Source organism: Malaya genurostris, chromosome 1 (assembly GCF_030247185.1).
Source record: "Malaya genurostris strain Urasoe2022 chromosome 1, Malgen_1.1, whole genome shotgun sequence".
Taxonomy (NCBI): domain Eukaryota; kingdom Metazoa; phylum Arthropoda; class Insecta; order Diptera; family Culicidae; genus Malaya; species Malaya genurostris.
The window spans coordinates 139653085-139680219 of NC_080570.1; the positions used below are offsets into that span (position 1 = coordinate 139653085).

A 27135-nucleotide genomic window follows, 5' to 3' on the forward strand; every position below is an offset into this window, starting at 1 on the left:
AAGAGTTGAATGATTTATTTACAGTAGTTTAATATCACACAGGCTAAAAATTGAATGTTTCGTAGATTAGGATAATTGTTCGGTTTTCAGCCGAAGCTGTTGTTCTTCCGAGAGACTTGCACTGATGGCTGTTGGTGGCTGAGGTGGTGGCGGTAGTAGCAAACTGTCAGATGTTGACACTTCATCCAACAGTCTGTCGTCGGTTGACTGCATGCTGTCCAAAGGACGGTTTGTGGCCACGGGTGGTTGTAATTGGATCAACTTGATATCTGAGGCCGGTTCCGGCGGTTGAAGCTGACCGTTGGGTGATGGGTTTTGCACTGCTGGTGGCGCTTGAGGAACGGATGGTGGTAGTGGTGGTGGTGCTGATACAGGAGGATGTTGTTGGATTAAGGGAGGTTGCATGTTGACGTGCGGGTCGTACGGTTGGTAAGACTGAGAATGATTGTTGCCGGACATTTCGTGGTGACCGTAGGGCTGATGGTGCTGAGTTTGAGGAAACTGATGATGATGGGGATGATGATCGTGAGGTGGTGGCCCCATCGAATTCGGTGGCTGGTTTGTGTTTGGATGATAATGGGTATGATGCAGGTAACTGCCGTTGGAATTCACCATTGCAGTGCTGCCAATGCCCTCACCAGGGTAATGATTAAGGGAAGCATGATGAGGAAGACCATTGTTAGACGATGATGGTTGCGGTGGTGGTGGTGCTGGTGGAGGAGGTAATGGCGGTGGTGGTGGTGGCGGTGGCTGTTGATGGAAGTCGTGCGGGCTTCCCTTCATGTGTGGCGGATGATTGTGTACTCCGGTGGAAGAAATCACTTGTCCATGGTGTGTAATACAGCGCGCACGGCACATCGACACGCGGTACGATTTGCAGAGCCAGTATGTCTTCAGACCCTGCTGAGTGGCCACCGTATTGTTTCGGTTAAAGATACAACTGTTGTGGAGTAGCGAGGTTGACGAGAGCATCGTGATACTCGAACCTGTGAGAAAAGTGGCCGGTATTAGCTGGCAACTCGGTAAAGTACGAAACAACGGTGCCAAGCTCGGGTGCAGCAACTAGTTAAGGTGCAAATTAGTGCATAATAAACCAAAAGCTACGAATACGCAAAAAAGGTATTACCATTCAAAAGAAAAAGCTACATCGAATTAGTAACGGGAAAAGCAACTTAAGAATATTACTATCGAAACAATTCCATCCATTCCGGAGTCGTTCAACCTCATCGAAACAGTACTGATAAGTGGGTGATAAAGGATAAATCATCAGACATTATTCCGATAAACCCTCTGGTCAACCGCGATAAGTCAAACGACCGCTACTATCACTACTTGATTGGTTTTAAGCCGTCGTCATCATCATCATCATCGCCAGCGATTGGTAGCTTCCAGTGAAGTTACGAGGAATTAAAAAATATTATCACTCGACTGGGACTGGTAAACATTGTGTTGAATGAACGAAAAAAAACATGGAATTGCCCGCGTCTTTGATGATAGCTTGCGCTTACCAAAAGCCAAAAATTTGATGCCAAAAAGGTTTCCGGCTCTACCCGATCACTGGCGGTAATCATTTGCCGGGAGCATGACACCAGAGCTGAGATCATTGTTTTATCAGCCTCAACAGAGAGAAAAAAAAAGAAAACCACGATGTTCAATCGGAGACGAGCACGCGTTGGACGTAAGAAATGATCATTTATTACCCTTCGGTATTTTCGTCTTTCCTCGCCAGTATCTCTGTGTATGGCTTCAGATGCTTCTAAATGTCCTCATCCGAACGCGGCTCTGTTTTCTGATAAGAGAAGCTCGACCGTTTATGGAGTTCTGTTCTATCTTCCTTTTGCTGCGGAGTGACGCGAACGATAATCTCACTGCTTAGCTACCTAATTGGAATGCTAGATGAGAAATCAGGTCATAGCATGAGCTAGATTTACGATTTGTTCCACGCGTTGTTACGTGATTCATCGATTTCGATGTCGTTGAGCCTCGAAAGCGTGGAAAGTCAAAGATCCTAACACGTACTGTGAACAGTGTTGCCAGATGTGTAAGGATTTGTTGGAATAGTAAGCCTAGAGTGACTATAATCAGAGTGGCGACAGCTGTTCGTTTGGAATGACAGCTCCCAGTTCCAAACGAGCAAACGACCTATCAATTCAATGTAAAGCTAATGGAATGTTTTGAATTGTTGCCAAAATTACGGATGAGATGTCATCACTCTGGTTATAGGCACTCTAAGTAAGCCAATGACATTTCTAGCTTGATTCAACCAGTGTTTGTTTTCCAACCAAATTATGTACAACTGGTAGAAGCCTAAGTTCATGTTAATGTCAGAGACTTAACCGCAAGATTAACGTAGGACTGCACTCGAGCAGTGTATAAATGTGACTTGATACTAATCAAAATCATGCAGCAGATATTTTAAATATCAACGTCCAGAATTTTTTTGTCGATTATTCCTGTTCAGTTTTTCATATTTCAGTGAAAAAAAACTATCAAAATACTGTACGGGATTCATTTCTGGCTTCCAGAAAGTCCAAATTGTGGAGTGCTTTACGATAATAAACACCGTTCGGACCATTTTTCTCGAACGCAAAGCAGCCAAATGCTGGCTTATTTGGCACTCGTTTGGTGCGAATTTCGCACTTCGAAAAGTGCACAAAGCTAATCGAATTATTGTAGATTTGCCCTAAACTGATACCGCCAATTTGCAAAAAATACGGGTGTCTAATGTCAGAGACATAACTGGATGTCGTGAATACGGATAAAACTGACACGATTTCTTTACACTTTTGAATTCGAATTGATAGTTGATCGATTGTGTGAATTGCTAAACTTTCCCCCTTTTCACTACTAAAATTTTAAACGATTTTTGACGTCGATTATCTCATTTCGGATTTGCATATTTCATTGAAAGAAACTATCAAGATGCTGTACAGGATTCATTTCTGCCATTTAGAAGGACCAAATTGTGGAATTCTCTACACGGGCAAAATTCCGATTCTTGAAATGGGCAAAACGAGTCATGATTTGGGGAAAATAATATATTTTCATGTTATGATAATACACCATGATTAATATTTCTTGGATCATGATCCATTCGGACTGATTTCGTTGAAATTTAAACGTAACGCACTTGAAGTTGTTGGGTATAACTTCAGGCGTGTTTCTCCTACAATGGTAATTTTCATAAATTCAGGCGTTTTGTTTGATTTTTGCAGCGATGATTATTTTTGCAATATAAATTCAATTAAAAGCACGACGAACTTCTTTTAAAATGAAAATAGTCTATTTTTGAAATACGACGACGCAAGAGATAACGTGTTTACTTGCGTTCATTACTTCAGTTTTGATTTTGTGTTTCAGAATTTAAACACCTCAACGAACTGCATGAAAAAACACGAGTGAATCAAACCTCTTAAAAAGAAACTTTATGTCGAATTCCTGCAAAAAAAAATCGTCTTATTCATAATATTTAGGTGCATCAATACAGCTTGTGTTATTATATCTATGAAACAAATTTATCAAAGTGGTTGAACAAAACATTTTTCTGATTTTCGTTAGATGGTGTTTAAAATTCACAATCGAATTAAACACTAGCTTTCGGAATATTATCCTAGCAACAACAATCACATCAAATATGTAAAAATACATTCGAACAAAATTTAACATTGATGTCTGTCAAATGAAAAGCGTAGCCGTGCTTAGTCTCTTATGATGTCAATTTTCGGTTCTTTATCTTTATTTTTATGTTATGTTTAATTCTCTATCAGCCGGTAAGTAGAACAACACGATTATTAAATAACATGCTTCAGGATTAAGTGAACATTTGCACTAGGTCTTGCTTTTCAATGTCTGCTTTTTGCTTTACCATTAATCTATTATTCTATCACATCACTTGAGATTGAGGGTTCAAAGTGATATCCGGGCAGAAAATTAGCGTTACGAGCTTTGAAAGAAATGCATTCTTCAAGTAACGCATTTTCGAACCATGATTAATTTTCATGGCAGAAGTGTTATTGCTCATAATTTCATGATAAGTTAAAATGATTGGTTTCATGATTTTCTAATCATAACAGCAGTAACGGATTTCGTTCCGTGTACGATATTTAGCACAGTTCGGAACATTTATCTGGAACGATTTTTGCACAGAGAAAAGTGCACGAAGCAAATCAAATTATTTTGGATTTTCACTAAACTGATGATTTTTACCTTCGATTTGCAAAGAAGTAATCTTAATAGTTCTTTAGATGTTGTTGTCCACTTTTCGATTCTTGTTTTCTTTCTCTCCAATGCAAACGACCAGCAGCTGATGCAACCGTTCTTGCTTGAATTGAAACTAGCTTTGCGTACAAACCGACACATCCGCTCGCAGTGCCAAATGATGCGAAACTGGTGTTAATGCGTTTATAACGTTCAGTTGAAGATATGTGCCTGACTAACTCAAAGTTGTCATCCTTGCGCGAAAAACCCAAGCAAAAGTAAAGTGTTTTCCGCGTTGTTTTAAAATTTTCAGAAAACTTAATTTTTGAGTTGTTTGTGGTTAGGGGCTGTCCACGAAAGACGTCACGCCACAAGGGGGAGGGGGGTGTTTCACAAAACGTGACCTTTGGTGACAGGGGGAAGGGGGGGAGGTTTTTGGAATGTGACGTCCAATATTTTCAATGAGCGCATTTTTGAAATACCTAATTATATTACTGCTTTGCCCTATTTCCAGAAAAAATCTCCACAATAAACGTTTACATTATATAGGAAAATGTGTATTTGTTGATGTAAAAGCTTCTTCTTGTAAATTCAGAAATGAATGATGCAGGAAATCATTTCATAATATGAGTAAAAAAGAAAAAGATGCCTTCAAACGGTTTAACTTAAGTTATGCACTGACAATTTTTTCAGTAATTTGATTTTCTAGCATTGATAATAGTATGGCCCTTATTCTGCGAGTCGAGTGAGGTGACTCGACAAATCTCACCTCGCTGTCACGTGACTGTAGTCACCCTATTCTACGAGTCGACTCCCACTTGTACGCGGCGGGCAGATTTCCCCCCAGACGGCTGGCTATGTCTGTCAGCCATTTTTGCCGGAACTCTGCCAGAATTCCGGCAAAAGTCTGGCAACAATGCAATACCTATATTTCAATCTCATTTACCTCGTCTCAAGATTCGTTTTTGTACGTACATGCGGAATTGACGAATATCAAATGAAGTCGAATAATAAAAGAAAAAGGAGGGAAATAAACAAGACACGTACGGCGAGATAATGACGCAATTTCACCTGGACAATTTTGACAGCAGCCGGAATGCAGCCAGCCTTCTGACGGTTGCCAGAATTCCTCACAAGCGGGCTCGGGTGACGTGAGAGGTTCATTCCATGGTGAGTGAGAAGATGTACCTCAAGCGAGAAACGATTCATTTCCCAAACGTCAAAGCAATTGAAATGACGTCAAAACAATTGAAAAATCGCCTGTTGTGAGGTAAATAAATTATTTATTTCGATTGAAACTCATTCAATGAAAATCTTTATATTTTTGCAGGGTTTGTTATTTGCATGCGTTATTCTAATATAAGAAATAATCTGAGTGCATGCTCGCGATAAATATTCCAGCATCGAAAATGATTTGGAACACAGTTGAAATTTGCCTAATGGGCCGTGGAAGCCGCTGATAGTTCCTGCCAAAAAATATTTGATTAGTTTCCTTCATGAGTTTGGTTCCGATGGCCGGTACACTCGATTTTACTCCGTGTTTCGATAAACTGATAGCCGGTGACGCTGTGAAAAATTAAAAGAGCAAATTGTTGCAAAACACAACCGCACTAATTAGCGTATCAAGTTGATTGTCGTATGTTGGTGAAGTACGCTTCCGACGATGGCCAGGAGGTGTGTACGATATGATTTTGCTTGCAATTAAATATTGGTTCTGACAGATCAAGCGGGAGTTGTAACCGCCAAAAGTAGCAAATTCGATAAGTTAAATGCAGGTATTATTTAAGTTTACATGAAAAACTTCAACCCAACTGTCTGAAAGCGGTTTACAGAAAAAAGATTGCTTCATGTATTTTTTACACAAACAAAAAAATCTACTCCTAAATTCGGAAAGGTGAACGAACTTATGAATGATATAGGGCACAGCCGACGAAATAATACTAATGGTCTTGATATTATTAATCATAGAAAGGTATTCCAAAACTATTTATGAATAAAATGATAAGATCGTGTTGTAACATAGTGTACTGTTAAATTGAATCTAGATCAAAATGGTTTTTGATTCACAAGGTCAAATGTTTAATAAAATCACATTAGGACTCATTTTGCATGAATACTTTTGAATTGATTTCCACAAAAGTTGGATATAATGAAAAGTCTCATGGTTCAATATAGCCTGCTATTGTATCGCATCCGGATCTATGTTCCGTTCTGGAAGACAATGTAAAAAAAGTACTTTTTAATCTTAATAATCAAAGTACGTCTAGTTTGGCTTCTCTGCGTCGTTTTGATGTGTGTGTCCAAATCTCACTATTGTGACTTCGCCTCATTTTCACCAGTTACTAAGTTATTCCGTACGTTATTACGCCATATAAAGTTCACATAAAACAGTTGGCGAAGAGTAACATGAGTTGTTTTTCAATGACCAATTAGAACTTTAGGTGTTTCATCATTAAAACATAAATTACAATTGACAATAATTATGCAGTGTACACGGAACGACCGAAATTAGCTCTGCGCCTAATTCGTATTACTGATTCTGAATTAGTTTATTTTAACAACAAAATTTCCAAAATAACTATAAAATTAGTTAAAATTGAGAATTTACTTCGCTGAAAAAACTCTTATTTTTAGATAATGTGTTTAGTTGGCGAATATTCTGGACACAAACCAGCAATATTTCAATCCAACACGAAATTCTCATTGACAACTAATTTCGTTATTAGAATCAGAAAATTTGTTTCTATTTATCTATAACTGTCATTACTGAAGGACAGCACAAAAAAAAACAAAAGTGAAATTGGTTTTATCAACAAGATTATTAGCCAAAAACTCATGAGAAGTGTCAAAGCAAAACAATTCATTAAAAAGCTGAAAAGGACAGTCTTGTTGAAACTGCTTGCAAATTGTTTAGATGTTTTTCGCATGTGTTGCGATATAGCCATATATAAATTTCTAAACCAATATGTAAAAATGACGTAAACTGTTAGCGGAAAGTGTATTTATTCAGAATTTGTGCGCATTTGAAGCGATTGTGGGTAATAATGTTTTTACGCGGAACAGTGAAGTGAGTTTCGAATGTTGCACTCTAATTGTACACGTCAAATGATGTTTTTTATATCTTCTAACATTCCGGGCTACGCCGTCCGGTGTACTACTTGTATTCGGTTTTTGTTTTCCGAGTGCTCAAAGTTTTCAGTGAGAGAGTCGATTTCGCGAAGTCGAATGAAGAAAACAGCGATTTAGAAGTAAAATTATCAAAAAGAAATTTATGTTTCGCTTATGTCTTTTTCTCCAATACAACATCGTATTTGTACCTGCCAATATAGAAAAGATAACCGCGACTGAAATTTTTTTCGGTAGTAGTGTGCCATCTAGTGGCTAGTAGTCATTACGGTGTAAACATTTTTTCGGTGACAGAGCGCCATCTAGCTGCAGGTTGCAGAACCCAATTCAACCATTTATGTTGGTTGAAAACAACGTTTTATTTCTCTAATTCAACTAAAAAATTAGTTGAAGGGATATGAAGTGTGCCTTAGCTAAGAAATGACAGCACGTTTAATTGGTGAATTCAACTAAAAAAATTGCCATTTCAACAAATATTTTATTATTATTAAGGGAACTAGAATTAGAAAATCTAAATTAGCAAAAGTAAGATTTTTTAGTTGTCTCAAAAAATAACTAACTAAAATCAGAAAATCAACTAATTTTTTCCCCAAAATGCTGATTTCGGTCTTTCCGTGTATTTAAAAATGCAAAATAAGATTCATTGAATTTACTTCCCACTAAAATTAACAATTATCATGGTATAAATTGTTAATTCCCTGCAATTTTGTTCTCAGTTTTCCTTCTCAAGCATGTGCATGTGATATAAAGTAGAAGTGTGAATTTAACACACATTTTAGTTGATAGGTTCAAACAATTTTTTTCAAATTTTATTCTATTTTTGAATATAAAAAACGTAATCAATTTTTTTATTTCCGATATAGAACCCAAAATCTTTTTTCAAAATCAAATCCTCATACGTTATAGCATAAATCTTTTTCTTCAAAATATCTTTTCGTACTAGACCTACTGATATCGACTTTGAAACTTCAAGATTTCTGAGTCGGTTTTCAAAGTGATTACATAGCCATTCTGTATGAGGAAGGCAAAAATATACCAAACTTGACTATCACAAATAGGCGAACAAGGATAGTCAGGTATAACTACAAAGCTTATCAATAAAATTCAATGGCAATACATAATACATTCTATTTTGTTGGGACATGGCAAATAAAACAAAGTTGAATAAAACAAAGTTGAATTGATTGATGAGGTTTTGGTCTTTATTTTCTCAGCCCTGTATGCTACACTACGGAAATATTATTCTTTACCTAAAACAATAATATATCTATGTACCCCTAGGAGGAATAAAACAGATGATTTAAATGTTTCATTAATTCCAACCAAATACTTTTGTTAATTTATATAATTGATATTAATAAAATAATTCCGATGATTTTGTAGTTTTAGGGATGTTTTTTAATCTAATGACAGCATGTAATAAATCGATTTTTCCCTCATATTTGTATGGTTTGTCTTACATATTGAGTATGTATTGAGATGAATTTTATTTATTTTGAATTCGTGACATGTGACATAGGGGGTGGGGGGGGTGTCTTTGCTTCTGTGACAATTTGTGACAAAGGGGGGATGGGGAGTCAAAAATCGTCAAAAAAAGCGTGACGTCTTTTATGGACATCCCCTTATCTCACACTGTTCAAAATATTATCCTAAATTCCTGATCATACACTCAAATAAAAATTCACGTTCGATTCACTTGAAAAATCACGTAGAATGGTTTCAAATGTCAAACTGAATATTTTACGTGACGAAAATGAATGTTATACGAGCATCCCCTAAAATGAATAGAGTCATCACATAAGGTTTACGTGAATTGACCAAACGTCAAACAATCTACGTGAATTTCCAGTGTGAAAAACTCGATTTTGAAAATGGCGAGCAGTGACCCTCGAAGTGTAAGTAGTGTAAATATTTGCGAGAAAAGTTATTTAATTACAATTTTTTACTCCATCGACCGGACCATTCCAGTATGAAAGTTTCCATGTGTTCAACTGGACCGAGTGCCTGCGTGAGTCGGGAAGTTTACCCGCTCCTGCCGAATGCTTCAAACAGGCCGTCGGTATGAAGCTAGAGACACTGGAACCATGTAATGCGACTTCAACCTGCATCGATAGTGTTGTGGGAGTTCTTGGATCTCGACTTCGGCTTCGGTTGGATGGCAGTGACAACAAAAACGATTTCGGGAGGCTTGTCGATTTGAGATACCACGACGTTATTAGTTGCTTTTTAAGCCATTGGAATTATATGACAATTTTCTGAAATAAATGTTTTATATTTCATGGCTTTTTCATTTTATTGATTTATATAAAAATCTGAAATCTCCCTTTTGACTTCAACCAATATATAAAATAGTAATTTTCTGGTATCTAAATTTGATATGAACTGATAGATAAATGTGATATGAACAGTACATTACATTTTACCTATGAAACACGTAACTTTTACTGGATTATGCATTAAGCAGCTTTTAAATGCCAGTCCATTAAAACCTACGTGAAAAGTAGGGTGGAAAATATTCACATAACTTTTCACGTAACTATAATATGATTATTATTTTGAGTGTACTTTTGATGAAATAGTGAAAGAATTATGTTGCTGCCATTAATACAAGTCGAGACATTCACGATTAAGTTCTACCCATTCTTCCATATGGCTAATTTTGAAAAGGCGCCCCATAGTAAAGTAAGTCGTATTCACGACACAATTAATCTTTATTGTTCTTTAGAAAACTAAATGAGGCATTAGAATGGTTGATTCTGTATAATGTATAATGGATGATGTGGAATGCAGAACAAATAGAGATGAGCTGTTATCGGCCGAATCGGTTTTTAATCAAACACTAAATTAATTTTAAACGAATTGCATGCATCCATCCTACTCTTGCCTGCTTCAGTTTCAGTTGCGTCTAACCTAAGAATCACTGAATTGAAGGCAAATGTGATGAAAGCTTGAGCACGTGTGATAAGATTACGTTCGCTCGAGATTCACGGCACTTGAAACTACTTGAGGCTGTATCGAAAAGATCGACTGAGTACCAAATAAATTCTATCTCGTAGTCACGGAGGAGAAAGTTTAAACTTCTTCAAAGATTAAATCCAAGCAATCGTGAGACACTTTTGATAGACAGTATCTTTATCGAAAAACAGATTAACCGAATCCCCTGTGGCGGCATAACAACGAGACCCATCCCGGTATGTCGTCATTCCATCGAACAATAGATAAGCATTGATAAACAAACAGGCAAACATAAGAGACTCATTTCACAAAGTAGGATCGCTTCGCTCTACTTATCTGAACTTTGCTCTCGGCTTCTAGTCAAACAACCCATGAGATCGAACATGATTCCCGACCACACAGTTCTCCATAAACTAAATCGATTGATAACGTCTGTCTCGAAGTAAAAAAAAAATATATACGACACAACTTAATCTCTTACTACGCGTCACATTAAGCCCGGGCTCTATGCGCATCTTTGATTTCAGTTTACATAAATACTCTCTAGTTCCGTTCGGCGGCCGATAACAACAGCACATCTCTATTTGCTCTGCATCCCACATCTCGGTCCAGCTGCCGGATGATCGGTTCGAGCATCTTACATCATAAAGAGTCGCTTCAACTATCGATTATCGGCACTCGAGAGCGTGGCCAGTGCATGCGCGCAACCGTCACGGTGCTCCCCTCTCCCTCCGGTAAACCGATCCCATTTATCATTATCTTTTCTCTCTATGTATGAGTATGAGTGAGTGTGTGTGTGTGTGTATGCCCGCGATCGCGATCGACCGTAGCTTCTCATTCCGAAAAGCAAGTTGTTGTTTTTCTAATGTTTACTTATTGAGGCATTTTGTTTCAATATCATAATAAAAGTACTAACCGATGGTCGGAAAGGTCTTCCCAAAGGTCGGCTGACATACACTCACACATACGCACACGGGCGCGCGCAAACACATTTTCATTGTGATGTGCTGATCTTTCTCCGACTCCGGCAGCGCATGTGCGATATTGGTTGCTCCCATTTGACGACGTCTCATAAACGATTTATTACAGAAAGGCAGATTCAGATGAATCGAATCCGGGATGCGAGATTTTCAAAAAAAAAACACGTCTAAAGCTAAGCAACATAAAACATAATACCGCAAAAGCAACCAAACACCAACAAGTACAAAATAATCACACAAACCAAAAACTAACCTGCCGGAATGTCCATGTGTCCGGGAAGGATGCCACCCTTGCCGAAATCCTGCGGGTATTCATTGGAAAAGTCCAACGAACTTGTCTTCCCACTACCAGACCCGGTACTACCGGTAGCAGCAGCAACAGCAGCAGCAGCCGTGCCACTGACGGCCCCGGTAATCGAAGCCAAACTGCTGGCGATCCCACTGAAGCTGGAATTGTTGTGCTCGAAGGCTCCGAACATCGGATGCAGTGCCGGATGATGGGTCGGTGTGCTGGCAAAGCCTAGCTTCATACCGGCCGCTGCTGCCACTCCCATGGCCGCCGCCGAAGTGGCCAGATTGGTAGGGCTCTGCTGGGGTGAACACGACGAATCGTTGGTATTTTCCCGTTTCACACTGGACAAATCAAACTGCCGACCGGACGAGGACGACTGTTCGATCATGGAAATTTGCGGCGATGTCGGGATGAACACCTCGTCCGAGCTGAGATTATCCATACAGTCCGAGTTGCTCTCCTGATCGATGCTGTCCGTGGAGCGTTTCAGTGCTTTCTTTGGATAGTGCAGCGGGTACGGATCGGACGGTGGAAACGAATTATCGGCCGCTCGTTTTAGACTTTCTTTCGCTGCAGCTGCCAAGTAGGAGTTCAGTTTCGATGGATCTAGCTGACTAGTCGAAGGTCCTACGATATCTTTCAACGCGAGACGGTTGCTGTTGTTGATGATGTTGTTGTTGTTGTTGTTACTGTTGCTACTGTTGTTGCTATGCGCTGGTGCGGGCAAAGTTTGCGGTGTGGCGCTGCGATCGCTTTTGTGGGATGCCGTCAGGCCCTTGATTTGCAATGTTTCGGCAATTTTCATGAAACTTTGCAGCTCGGAATGTTTAACATTGACCTCTCCCTGGTACATAAACTGCAGCAGCTCTTGCATCACATTCACCGATACATCCTTCAGGACAACTGAAAACAAGAGAACAAACGGAAGAAACATATTAGTTCGGAACACGTGGACTGGCAGTAAAACCGTTCAAAGGCAATTCGTTGCACAATCTGCTACATCTCGTACCGCAGCACCTCTCGCCGGAGCCATTATCGGAAACCTATTTATCTTGAAATGAAGGAAAATACGTGCAACCGAAGAAAACCTGCCTGTTCGATATCGATGAATAGCGCAATTCAAGTATCGAACGGGGACGATAAGCACGATTAGATAAACGCACTTGGGATCATTATATTCGGGTAGACGACGACTACTGACTGTTGTTGACAAATGGACAGGACAGGACGGGCCGGGAAGGGGAAGGGGACGGCAGGAGAAGGCCATGTCACTTCGAGACCGAACAATGTTCTATTCAATTGTTTTATCTAGCATTCAACAGGCCAACAAGGTAATACCGAGCCCGAGCCTCGGTTGCCTGTTTTTTTTATCAGAAGCTCGATAACACGCACCTCAACCGCTCGAGAACCAAAGTTGTAAAAAAGGTATAAATTACAAATTTACTAGCATTGATAAAGTATCTCGATGTTTTCTCAGTCCACGTTAACCGACAGTGTGTGCGCATATGTTCGACGTGTTCGACAAGACCTATCTATCTATCTATCTACCTATCGAACCACTCGATTTTATTATTCCCAGGATTTATCTTTATCTCTTGACGGATGGTCGGTGGCATTGCTGGTAATATCACAATATCGTAATCGAAACAACTTAAGCCTCTCTCGTTCGTACCTCCTGGCTATTGCTGTTTGCTTCCGACTACAGTTACAGATAATGAGTAATGCGGAGTGAACCGAGTTGTCATGTTTAGAGTAGCCCAGAAAAGTAACGGCTTATGAATAATAGATGTGGAGATTGTCGATGGCCAATTTAGAAGATTATGTAATGTTAAACTAGCAATATAATAAGCTGTGGTTTATTCCTACATTGATTATTATTGGTAACCGTTTGGCGTGTACATTTAAGTAATCTATAGATCTAGTAGGCCATCATCATAGAAATTTTCTCATTCTAGAATGAATGCTTGATTTATGGGCCTTTTCGCGAGCGTTCCATGGTAGTTTCTTCTCCGTCATATTTTGCAAGAATCGATACCAAGCGGAAACTGCAATCAAGCTATTACATCTGGAAGCTCATATGAAAAAGCTTGGTTGAGCAAAATTGTGCGCGATGATTAGTTCCACAACTCTTCTGAATACAGTGATTTTTCAGGAGCCACCCTACTTTTGCTCGGGAAAATTGATGTAACTCGATCAAACGAATTCAACTGACTGATATTCGGAAGTGTGCCAGTGTTATTCGTATTCACGACATCCAGTTATGTCTCTAACATTACCCACCCAGTTTATTTCTTAGAGGGAATAGAAAAGCATCGTATACCAGTTCTATATTTGACAGTAGAACTGTTAGGGCATGTTCAGGAGTGTTCTAGTTCTAGATGCAGAATTTATGTCAGTTTAAAAATTTGAATCTAGAAATTATAACAAAATAAACTGACATCCCCAGCAGCAGTTTTATCTGTGTTTCAAATAAAGAAAAAACTAGCTGAATTACCCGGCGTTGCTCGGAAATGTTTCTTGAAGGGAAGAACGAAAAAACTTCTCGAAGTTGTCCTGCTTAGTGAAATAGTCTTGTAGTGAAACATAACTTAGACGTAAACCCGATCGAACAATACTCCGTTCATGTTCAGATTGCGAATGATCAGTGCCCCATCTCAGATCTCTCAATAATCATAATTTTCATGGTATTCTCGACAAACCTCACTTAGTTGCTAGAAATATACTGTACTCGTAAAGAAGTACCAATTTTTCGTAAAACCCGATCAATTTTCCCTTTCACTTTCCATGTTCGGGGCACTTGCTCCACTCTCTCACCTTCTAAATACCCTTATAATCTATTTTGATCTAACTTCCTTTTTGTCAGTGAACTTACTACAGATCTCCTTCATGATTACCCTGAGTAGTGTAGAAAGTATCTGTGCTTTTCAAAAAATATCGAATCCCACCTTTGGTACATGTGTCAAACTTGGTGGCGATTCGTTTAGTTGTTTTGTAATTATGCTGAGACTTGAATACACACACGTTCATAGGCAGACAAGAATTATTTTTTGTAATTATTTGAAGAAAAATACGACCTTGAAATTCTTGCCACTCTCTTGTTTTATAAAAAATGGGAGATTAAAATTTATTTTCAAAAACCCCTCCTTCGTCATCGACCCTCTCCCACCATGTTAAGGACACTTCCTACACACTTTCCTCCTGAAAATGTCCTAATGATCATTTCTGAAGAGCTTCTTTGTGCCAAATTTGATAGCAATCCGTTCAGTAGTTCCGGAGTTGCGCCGCCACAAACATTACATCCCCTTTTTAGAGGGACGTACTACATCCTCCCTACACGAATACATTAAATTGCGCAAAAAGTATCTATAGTCTTCAAAAAGTATCGATTCTCGTCAAATTAAATAATTTTTTTCATTACCCCTGTTGTGATAGCAATCCGTTCAGTAGTGTCGGAGTTATTACGTTACATCCCCCTTTTTAAATGCACTTGCAACATCCACTCCCCATATATATCATATCTAAGGTATGGAAAATGTTTGCATGATCTTCAGAAATTATCGATTCTTGTCAAATTTTATGAATTTTTTTCATGACCCCTCTTATTAATGATACTTGCTACGCTTTCTCCCCTATAAAAATACCTTTATGGCTATTTCTGAAGAGCAATAACTGTACCAAATTTTATAGCAATTCGTTCAATAGCTCCGGAGTTATGCCGTTACAAACATTACACTCCTTTTTTAGAGGCACTTACTACACCCTCTCCCCACAGAATATCCTTATAATCTTATCTAAGTTGTGCAAAAAGTGTCTTCTTTTAATGACCACCTTTGTTAAGGACGCTTGCTACGCTCTTTCCCCGCATGGAAATATTCTTATAACCATCTCTGAAGAGCAAGAAGTACATGTACCAGGTTTGATAACAATCCGTTAAGTAGTTTTGAAGTTATGCCATTACAAACATTACACCTTCCTTTTTAAAGGCACTTGCTGCATCCATTCCTCATTAAATTATATCTAAGCTATGCAAAATGTTTCTAAGATCTTCAAAAAATATCGGTTTCCATCAAGTTATATGAATTTTTCCATGACCCCTCCTTGTTAATGACACTTGCTACGCTCCCTACCCTTTAAAAATGCGCTTATGACCATCTCTGAAGAGCAAGAAGTACATGTGCCAAGTTTACAAATATTACACCCCCCTTTTTAAAGGCACTTGCTACATCCACCCCCCATATAATCATATCTAATATATGCCAAATGTTTCTATGGTCTCGAAATAGTATCGATTCTCGTCAAATTAGACAAAATTTTTCAAGACCTCCCTCTATTAAAAACACTTACTACGCTCTCTCCCCCATTAAAATATCCTTATGATCATCTCAGAAGAGCAAGAAGTATCTGCGCCAAGTTTGGTGGCAATCCGTTTAGTAGTTTCGGAATTATGCCGTTTTAAACATTACACCCCCCTATTTAAAGGCACTTGCTACATCCACCCCTCATATAGTCATATCTAAGGTATGCAAAATGGTTCTACGGTCTTCAAAACGTATCGATTCTTGTCAAGTTATATGAATTTTTCCTTGACCCCCCCCTTGTTTATGACACTTGCTACGCTCCCTCCCATATAAATAAACTCCCTAAACCATCCCTGAAATACAAGAAGTTCCTGTGCCAAGTTTGGTGGCAATCCGTTCAGTAGTTCAGAAGTTATCGCGTTACAAACATACAAACTTACATCCATTTTTATATATATAGATAGAACGGCAGCGTATACCAGTTTTAAATTTGACAGTCGAACTGTTCGAATAAATAAAACTAGAACGGCTAGTTCTATTATAGATCTCCCATATAAAACTTGCAGCTGTTGAATATGTTCTAAGTCATTTCTGTTTCATTCATTATCAAAGTTCTTGTAAATTACTGGTGTACGCAACCGTTCTATTTTTGTCACTATTTGAAACACGAATAAGTCGCTAATTCTGTAAATTTTACATATAAATCATATTCTGTTCTATTTCCGGAGAAAAAAGGCGGGTGGTTAATGTCGTGAGACATAACCGGATGCCGTGAATACGAATAAAATTGATGATTCTGGACCTGGAATTTTGCGGCCGAATGCTAGAACTGAATTCGGAATTCTAGAACTGAATTTTGGATCTGGATTCTGGTTTGTAGTTGAATTTTAATTACAAAATTCCGGTCCAGGATTCAATTTTCAGATTCAGATTCCAGAACTCTGCTCCTAGAGATCTGAATCCAGAAAATTTGCAGAATCTAATTTCTGAGCTCGATTACGCTTTTAGAATTGTGAAACTGAGTTTTGACACCAAATTCTGAACTAACATTGCATTCTCGATCTCAATTCATATTGACTGGCATTTTTTGAATTTAATTGTGGAACTATGGAGCTGAATTCTCTGAAGCTCTGAACGGTCACGGAACGACAACATTCATTGTAAGCATTTCTTATGGAGACACGTCAACGTTAACGTCAACGTCACGGAACATTCTGACGTCCGATACGTGAATAATATCCGGTTATAGAAATTCTAAAGTTAGTCATGACGTCGACCGATGTCATCGAATATTGGCTCATTTTATGAATGTGTTAGGGTGAAGCCAGAGAGAAAGCGACAAGCGACGCGAAGCGATGCGATGCGATCATTAAAGTTCTGTATTTTATTCATTTGTTTACAGATTTGAAAACGTTAGAAATTACTGGCATGTACAATCAATGAAAGTGCATTAAATGAGTTTTGAGAATATTTCGAGTTATGTCGATGAAAAAAGTTCATACATTTTCCATAAATTTTTAGTTTAAAATGTTAAGAAACTGGCTTCCAATCGGCACTACTTCTGGAAATAGAACTTCGAAAGTTGAAACTACTGCAGAAAAAAAAAACATTGTCGCGTGAGAAAGATTTGCATTCTGCAAAAAAAAGCTACAACTTTGGATAGAGCTGCCGGCGATTAACACTACAGCATGTATATGGCTTAAATAAGAGTGGATTCCAGTCGGTGTTGAACAGTCGTTCGCACCGCACGCGTATAGCTCTTGGCTCCTGGAATTTTTTTTTCTGGCTACCTAGAGTTTCATTGATTCAAGGCTTCAGTCTTTTTCAAGGCTACCTGAATCACTAACTAAGTGACTAAGTGATACAAAGAGTGATATTAGAGTGACTAAGTGATACAAAGAGTGATATTAGAGCGACTAAGAAATTAATCAGCCTTTTTTAAGGCTAGCTAGGAGTCTAATCGAAGACTAATTTAGCCTAGTTAATTTAATTTAAAATTTCATTAATTTCAAAAATGCCTGCGTCCAACCGGAAAGGCAACAAGCCTAAGGCTAAAAATAATTCAATACGGAATAAATCACAATCCGTTATTCAACATTTTTCTAATAACATTCACGATCTTATAGAATCTGAATGTAAAAATAAAAGACAACGGACGGATTTCCCTACCGTTGATCCTATGCCGTCTAACAATATTTACGAGATTCTTCCTGAATCCGATTGTAGCGACATAGAAGAAAATTCTTCAAAAAATCCCAAAATGGACGCTTGTCGTTCTGGGAAGAAACATCAATCTATGCCACCAGTGACGGTGATGATTTCCGACTTCAAAGCATTCCGTACTGAGCTTTCTACTTTTCTCCCGGAAGTAAAAGTCTCATTTCAAATCGGACGAAGAGGAGAATGTCGAGTCTTGGTGGATGGATTGGAAGATTACGAACGTCTTATTCGATATTTGTCCGAAAAACTTCATAAATTTTATTCATATGATATAAAATCAGACAGACCCTTCAAGGCTGTCTTGAAAGGATTATCAAATGATCAAAGTATTGATGAAATTAAAAATGAACTAAAAGAATTGCTTGGTTTTGCCCCTTCCCAAGTAATACTTATGAAAAAAAGAGCGAATGGTACTTCTAAACCACGCTCTGGAATTTCCCATGAACTTTACCTAATACACTTCAATCGAAGTGATGTAAACAATTTGAAAACTTTAGAAAAAGTACGTTTCATTTCCCACATTAAAATTCATTGGGAACATTATAAACGGCATAATCGTATTGCAAACTTAACGCAATGTCGTCGTTGCCAAGGCTTCGGTCATGGAACCAAAAATTGTCATATGGATATACGGTGTTTGAATTGTGGTAAATCGCATTCGAAAGACGCTTGTCCAATGAATGAAACCACTGATAAATTTTCATGTTCAAATTGCAATGGAAATCATAAATCCAATTATTTGAAATGTCCTGTCAGGGAAAAAATTTTAAACGCTCGTTCGCTTAGACAACAAGTCAAATCAACGACCTTAAATTTACAGAACATACCTGAAAATTCTTCTAAGGCACCTGCCAATTCGTCTTCTAACGAAAACAATTTATTGACAGGTAGATCGACCTCGTCATCATCTTCTTCTAATTTCACTTATGCTGGTATATTAGGTAGAAATCTATCTCCTATTTCTTCTAATGTAAATAATCAAAACACAGGACCGCCTTGCAGTTCTTCTTCTAACGAAAACAATTTATTAATAGGTAGACCGGCCAAATCATCTTCTTCTAATGGCAGTCTACCTACAAATATTCCTTCAATGCCATTCGCTTCTTTAAATGAAGTCGATTTAGGCGATATAACTGAAAATAAAATGATCTACCTACAAGATCAACTTTTTCAAATGATCATCCAAATGAATTCGACTTCATCACTTTTTGAAGCATTTCAAATCGGATGGAAATTTGCAAATAATATTATAATGAATTTAAAATTTAACAGTGATGTTAAATAATTATTTGAATATTTTAAATTGGAATGCTCGATCTTTGAAATCGAGTGAAGATGAATTTTATAATTTTCTCAAAGTTCACAAAATTCATATTGCCATTGTGACAGAAACTTTTCTTAAACCAAATGTAAAATTGAAAAGTAATCCACATTATGTGGTTCATCGATTTGACAGGTTTACTGGAATTGGTGGTGGAGTTGCCATTTTTGTCCAACGGCAAATTAAACATCGAATTTTACCTTCTTTCAATACTAAAGTTATTGAAAGCTTGGGAATCGAAGTTGAAACCATTCATGGAATTTATTTCATCGCTGGAGCATATTTGCCATTCCAATGCACCGGCGAACAATTAAATTTCTTTAAAGGCGATTTGCAAAAACTTACAAGATATCGATCGAAATTTTTCGTAATAGGGGACTTAAATGCTAAGCATGTCCAGTGGAATTGTAGGCAAAATAACAGTAATGGTAAAATACTTCATAATCAACTCTCAGCTGGTTACTTCACAGTTCTTCATCCCAGTAATCCTACTTGTTTCTTTTCCGTGAAAAACCCGTCTACAATTGATCTGGTTCTAACAGATCAAAGTCACATTTGTAGTGAACCGATTACTCATGCTGATTTTGACTCAGATCATCTTCCTGTAACATTCAGACTTTCCAACGAAGCTATAATTAATCCAATTAGTTCTATTTTCAACTATCATAGAGCAAATTGGTTGGATTACAGATCTCACATTGAAAATCATGTGGATCATGAAACTATTTTAGAAAATTCTGCGGATATCGACACAGCAATTGATAATTTGAATCATTATATTATCGAAGCTAGAAATCTTTCAGTTCCCAAAGCTCAAACTAAATTAAATTCTCCTATCATCGATGACAATCTTCAACTGCTCATTCGGTTGAAGAATGTTCGTCGACGACAATATCAACGTTCTCGTGATCCTGCTATGAAAAACATAGTTAAGGATTTACAAAAAGAAATTAAACATAGATTTACTCTTTTGCGAAATGAAAATTTCGCTAAAGAAGTTGAACAAATTAAACCATATTCTAAACCTTTCTGGAAACTTTCTAAGGTTCTTAAGAAACCTCAGAAACCTATTCCTGCTCTCAAGGAAGGAAATCAAATACTTCTTACAAATGGCGAAAAAGCTCAAAAACTTGCTCAGCAGTTCGAGAGTGTCCACAATTTTAATTTGAACGTTGTGAGTCCTATTGAAAATGAAGTCTCACTGAAATATGATCATATTTCAACCCAAGTGTTATCACACGATGACATTATTGAGACGAATTTTGATGAAATTAAATCAATTATTAGAAAACTTAAAAACATGAAGGCTCCTGGTAATGATGGAATTTTTAATATTCTTATTAAAAATCTTCCCGATGTTGCCTTGAGACTCCTGGTTAAAATTTTCAACAAGTGTTTTTCATTAGCTTACTTCCCAAAAAGATGGAAAAACGCTAAAGTAATTCCTATCCTAAAACCTGATAAAAACCCAGCAGAAACATCAAGTTATCGCCCAATTAGCTTACTTTCTTCTATCAGTAAACTTTTTGAAAAAATTATCTTGTTAAGAATGATGACTCATATAAATGAGAATTCAATTTTTTTACCAGAGCAGTTTGGATTTCGTCATGAACATTCAACTACTCATCAACTTGTAAGAGTTACGAACATGATAAAAACAAATAAATCTTCTGGGTTATCCACTGGAGTTGCTCTTCTAGACATAGAAAAAGCATTCGACAGTGTTTGGCACAAAGGTTTAATAGCAAAAATGTCTGATTTCCAGTTTCCTATTTATTTGATCAAAATGATTCAAAATTATTTAACTGATCGTACTCTTCAGGTTAGCTATCAGAATTGTAAATCTGAATTGCTACCCGTACGAGCCGGTGTTCCGCAGGGTTCGAGTGTAGCTCCAATCTTGTATAATATTTTCACTTCTGATCTTCCAAATCTACCCGTTGGTTGTCAGAAATCGCTATTCTGTGACGACACAAGTCTGTTAGCCACAGGTAGAAATCTAAGAGTGATCTGCAGTCGCCTACAAAGAAGTTTAAATATTTTCAGTGATTATCTGTCAAAATGGAAAATTAAACCAAATGCAGCAAAAACGCAATTAATTATCTTTCCTCACAAGCCAAGAGCTTCTTTTCTTAAACCAAACAATAATCACATTCTCAAATTGAATGGCTTGGAATTGACATGGTCTGATCAAGCTAAATACTTAGGTTTAACGTATGACAAAAAACTCACTTTCAAGGATCACATTGAAGGAATCCAGGCAAAGTGTAATAAATATATTAAATGTTTATATCCTCTTATAAACAGAAATTCTAAGCTCTGTCTAAAAAACAAATTGTTAATTTATAAACAAATTTTCAGACCAGCCATGCTTTATGCGGTACCAATTTGGTCAAGCTGTTGTTCCACCAGGAAGAAAACGCTTCAAAGGATTCAGAATAAAATTCTGAAAATGATTCTGAAGCGTCCTCCCTGGTTTAGTACAAATGAGTTACACAGACTCACAAATATAGAACCATTAGATGTAATGTCACATAATATTATAAGCAAATTCCGACAAAAATCGATGCAATCTTCAATTGAATCGATTCGCTCTCTGTATTAGTTAGTAAGTTAGTATATAAGTTCCTTTTCCCCATTACACAATACAAGTAGGTTTAGAATTTTCCCTACACAAAAATCTCAGAATTGCGGAAGCAAATGATGTCTTCATGGTAATAACCAAATCATATATATATATATATAACAGGGCTGAAAAGTCACCACTTGTGGCTGAACACCCAATTTAAATCTTAATAATTTAATTTTAACTCATATTCCAATAAATAGTTATTTAAAAAAAATAAAAAATAAATAAAAAAAAAAAAAGAGTGGATTCAGTCAAGATGATTTCAATTCATTTTGATCAGAATTTTCTTTTCATTAAATAGGAATATAATTAAATTATATTGTTTTGTTACTACTATCTCTTTGACACTCGCTATCATTGGAAAACTTCCGCGTTACGCATCGCGTTGCGTGTCGCGCCACCCCAACTGCTACATTGTCGCAGCTGATTGACAGGAACCGAGGGCGAAACGTGGAGAAAGTCGAAAATCCTAAATGTTCAACATCCAAATTTGGGTTTTTTATTTGAAATAGTGACAAATTATGATATTTTTTGTTGAGAAAAACCATGCACTGTCAACAGACAAAATTGACAAGCAAAATGAAAGGCTAAGCTGAGTTATCGGTGCAGGCACCAATCCCTGGAAACATGAGAAAACGTGCCGTTAATAGCAAATTCTTTCTGATCATGACTGGACAGTATCATTGTATTTTATAAAAAACCACCGGTGTTATATTTTGTGATTTCTTTGTCCACTACTTCCAGCCTTTATTTCCGAAAATAGTATCCCGCTGAATCTAAAAATTTTTTCCTTTGTTTATATTTATTTGTACTATTGGGATACCATGGCAACAAGCTCATAACAACCGAAACCGTGTTGCTCAAGAAAATTATTCGTATCGTTATCAAGGGGTCAGACTATATCTGCGAAAACTCGCGGTAAATCTCTGATGGACACTTTTTATTTCGAATTTTCTTTGGAGAGACTGATCAGTTTAATTATTCAGTGCGAAAATAACAAGTTGTGCCGATTTCCTCAATATATTTGTGTTTGGTGCGCATTTCCATTAGTCCCACGACAAAAGGGCCTAACTGCAAATGAGAGCCTCTCTTTGTTTACTTTCTCTTTTGATTACTACGCAGCCATTATTGCAAATTTTCTAAAGTTTCCAATATAAATCGAAAGCTTGTAGTTTTCGAAGAGTAAAACGTCAAATATAAAATCAGTTCGGTAAATCGTGAAAGAAAAAGTAAACAAAGAGAAACTGTCATTTGCAGTTAGGCCCTTTTGTCGTGGGACGATCGATTTATGCTCCCACACTTTATCAGTCATCCTGCAAATTCACAGTGTTTTCTTCTATTGAGCAATTTGACGTCTCCGTTACTCACACCGATGCAGAGTGCGCAGATCTATTCATATACGAAATAAGAATGTGTGCGAGCCGAAGTCAAAGTTTGTTGCGGGTTCAATTTTACACTGAGGTAAAACATTTTTGACTCATAATCATACACTGCGAAAAATGCATATAGAATTTCGTAAGCTATGAACTAATGAACCAAGTAGAAGACAGTTTCATTACGTGATATAGAGTTTCATGAACGATTTTATGTCTTTTTTAACTGTTCTCTTGGCATTGCAGTGTTTTTTATTACATGTATGTCTTCAATAATTGGCACGATGCGGCTCGACAAAATTCACTGGGTTATTTCGACATACTCACACTAGCATTAACCTTTCAACTGCTGAGAATAGCCACACCAACACATTCGCACGTGGATTGGACTGTAGGACCTAAGACAAGACCTGACATCTGGGGGGGGGCTGCTTTTGTTCCAAAATGGACCAGTTTCTGATTGGCTGATTTTGATGTTGCTACCTGCACATTGTGAAAAGAAAAAACTTTTGCAGGGTACGCGAGCAATGATGCCAAGTATAAAGAAAATCAGAAAACAAGTTTATTAAAATGTATAATTTTAGCTTATTAATGAAAATGAAAATTTTCGGAGAATGTTTCACTTTTTTTCAATCTCATTGGTAATAAATGTTTATAGTGGCAGCACAGTGTAATTAAAATAGTCATCAAGCTGTTTTTCTTTTTAGTGAATTAAAGTGTAACCAAAAAAGATTTGTTAAATTAGTGTAAACTAGAAAGTGTGTTTAGTTTTACGAGAAGAATGAACTGTTGTGTTCCACACTGTGGTCGCACTAAGCATTTCCATCAAAACCTGACTTTTTCCGGTTTCCAAAAGATCCGGTAATACGCCAACAATGGATTCGATTTTGCGTTCAACATGAGATATTTCGTGTTTTGTCATCAAAACTAAATTAATTGTTTTTAAGCATTAATATATAATGAAGAAATGCATTCAACAAAACATTTTTCATGTTCATTTCAAATCAAAAACCTAAAGTCTGAAAATTTAAATGTAATATTTTTTCCTTGCATAGTTATTAAAAAATCTGTAAATATGGCTACACTGTAGTCGATACGTTGGTATTTATTCCACAGGGCGAAAATGAGAAGAAGGATGATTCGGAAGGAAGAATAAGAAGCCAGTTGTCAGGTCTTGTCTTAGGACAGGACCAGACAACTTGCTTCTTTTCCAGAAAAATATTGCTCTTCTTATTCCGGTTGCTCCCTGTTATAAATAATACATTGCTCGCGATCACTGTTGCCAGTAGAGATAATTATTCTTTCTGGAAACCTTCCCTTATAACACGCGATTATTTCTCATTCGTGATTTCAGACTTATTCTTTGTATCATATAATGATTGTTAAATGTACTCGTATACTTTCCATATTGACAGGACTTAAAAACAAAATGAACTTAAATCCTATTGAAATCAATATTTTTAAAAAGACGATCCGAAAAACAAAATATGCAATACCAAACTACATTGTTACCGACGATACTGACAACACTTTTTCTACCACCCTGCTGTAATTTGATAATGTTCACAGGCTCGTTTCCAGTCTGTGATCGCCTAATGGCCAGCAACTAGTCCGACACATTCATACTTGGATGTAACCATATACAATGTTTTTTTTTTCAAAGAAATGAACAGAAATTGGAGAAAAACAGTAATCTTTAAGACATGAAATTTTCCCACTTTTTTATACTTCCACTGAATTAATAAACGGAATAAAAGTTTCGTTCTTCGATTTGTTTACATCTATGCTCCTTGTCCGAATAATGAAAGGACACCCTCTTTCATTTTTCGTAAAATTTCCTGGTTTTCGTGGTTGGGAAAAATCTGCGTGTAATTATCTCCTCAAATGTGGCTTATCTTGCCACCTGTGCATTCGAACATCGTGGCTGGTTACCAACGAAAGCTTCAAGTATAAAAATATGTTACTGGCGTTTATGAGGCAAGATCCTCGGGCCAATTGCAAACACATACAACAACAACAAGTATAAAAATATTATAAGTACATATTGGTAAAATTAAAAGGTTCTGAATTAAATTTGATCTAATTTCCAGATATTTTCGAGCAAACAGTCGAATCTGAAAACTCCTGCTGAAGCAAAACCGTCAAACGGACAGCGAACATCACGAAAGCGATTGAACGTCGCGATTGTTGCATGAGGAATTTCGCTATCAGCAACGGCTACCGATCGAGCAATGCATCGTAGTTATTATTATTTAGCAGCATACTGACTTTAAATATTAAAACATCTAGGTACTGCTTAGTTGTGTGCTCACTTGAAGTTGCCTCTACAAGCAGAAAAATCCAGCTTACCTATAACAACAAAACGATCAGTTGTCTATCAAACTGAAAAATTTGTTGTTTTGTGCTCGGAAAGAATACATTCAAGCCGGGCTGTGTAATTTTTTTTCAAATAAATACGAGCTAATTCATTTCAGACAGTACAATATAAGGTTTCAATACAACAAATAGTAAAATTTTTTTAACATTTTCTGGACAAAATCACAAAATAATTTCAATCAACTTTTACGTCGAAGTCCTTTATCTATAAAAAAAAAAATAGGTAAGAAACTAACTGAAAGAAGGTGGAGTAAGTCACTGACATCGACAACCTAGTTCGACACGAACACAGGCTAAATTGAAAACGGTGCATTAAATCTACTGTGCACCGAATCCTGTGGCCATAAAATTTGCCTCAAGCCAAAACGAAACCCCGTAAGTACCTCGCACCGATAAAAACGCTTATCACAAGAATACGATATCAATAGGCGAAAAATAACCGTTCGTCGCTTATCGTAATACCATATCGTAGGATCTGATAAATTCGAAGCCTCACTCAAAAGCTTAACCAGGAACGATTTCTAACAAATCAATACTTTCGAAAGCCTAATTAGATTTATCATATGTTCAACTTTGAAAAAAAAAACAGAAAAAGAAACATTACTCACTAATCGGATGCTTGCATGGGTTGGTCATGAACATATCCTGAAAGTACGGGCTGCAGATGGCCAGTACGATCTTGTGTGCCTTTAGCAGCTTTCCATCGCAGGCGATAGTCACGTCGACCAGATCACCACGGTCGTACAGATTCTGAAAGCCACTGGCTATATTGTCGGCAAAATTATTCCAACACAGGGCGAACTCATCCATTTTCACCGCTTTTCACTATTTTCCTAGGCCTCACAGAAGATATCCTCTGTATCCACTCCACAACGGTAACAAGAACCAATTGAAACAGGCACCGGATCACAACCGCAATCGGCGGAGAACTTCTTAAGACTGATAGTATAGACTGGACGCAGAGCGCTTAACTTTTCGGCTTGCTGCCTGCAATATAACTTCTTCGTGTGATGACAACGAATCCTTATCAGCTATCATCGTGCTCGGTGCTATTCCTTCTCCAACAGACGGCTATATCTCCTGAACCCCCTCCACGATCGGAGAAACTGCTGGCAGATGAAGCCGAACCGCACTGAAAGTACAATCGTCAAAGGCTAGATAAGCAATTAGGAGAAAATTTGTTCTGAAAAGTTCTAATACCGACACGGACGATAAGTGTTGTTTTTCACGCTGCGTGAAAAACTGATAAGGATAGAACGGTATGAGTAATTCGAGCAATTCGACACCGGAGCCAAAGCAAAATGCGTAAGGAAAGATACACTGCAATCAAGGCAAACGAAAATCAAGAGGAAAACATAAATCAAACTG

At 37.4% G+C, this 27135-nt stretch overlaps 1 protein-coding gene and 1 long non-coding RNA gene across 5 annotated transcripts; one reads left to right on the forward strand and one right to left on the reverse strand.

Moving 5' to 3' along the window:
- On the reverse strand, positions 1-27135 carry LOC131425927 (protein bric-a-brac 2-like). 4 transcript variants are annotated; one of them, XM_058588234.1, is made up of 4 exons: positions 26972-27135; positions 26376-26899; positions 11512-12453; positions 1-986 (listed from the first exon to the last, which is right to left on the reverse strand). In XM_058588234.1, the coding sequence occupies exons 2-4, from the start codon at positions 26575-26577 to the stop codon at positions 67-69; spliced, it is 2064 nt and encodes a 687-aa protein (XP_058444217.1). In that variant the 5' UTR covers positions 26578-26899; positions 26972-27135; the 3' UTR covers positions 1-66. The 4 variants fall into 4 exon arrangements, with proteins under 4 accessions (XP_058444217.1, XP_058444216.1, XP_058444213.1 ...); XM_058588233.1 differs by having other exon boundaries at positions 26376-26921; XM_058588230.1 differs by having other exon boundaries at positions 26968-27135.
- On the forward strand, positions 9146-9602 carry LOC131425929 (uncharacterized). The gene is made up of 2 exons (XR_009229047.1): positions 9146-9218; positions 9292-9602. It is a non-coding gene; the product is annotated as an uncharacterized LOC131425929 (long non-coding RNA).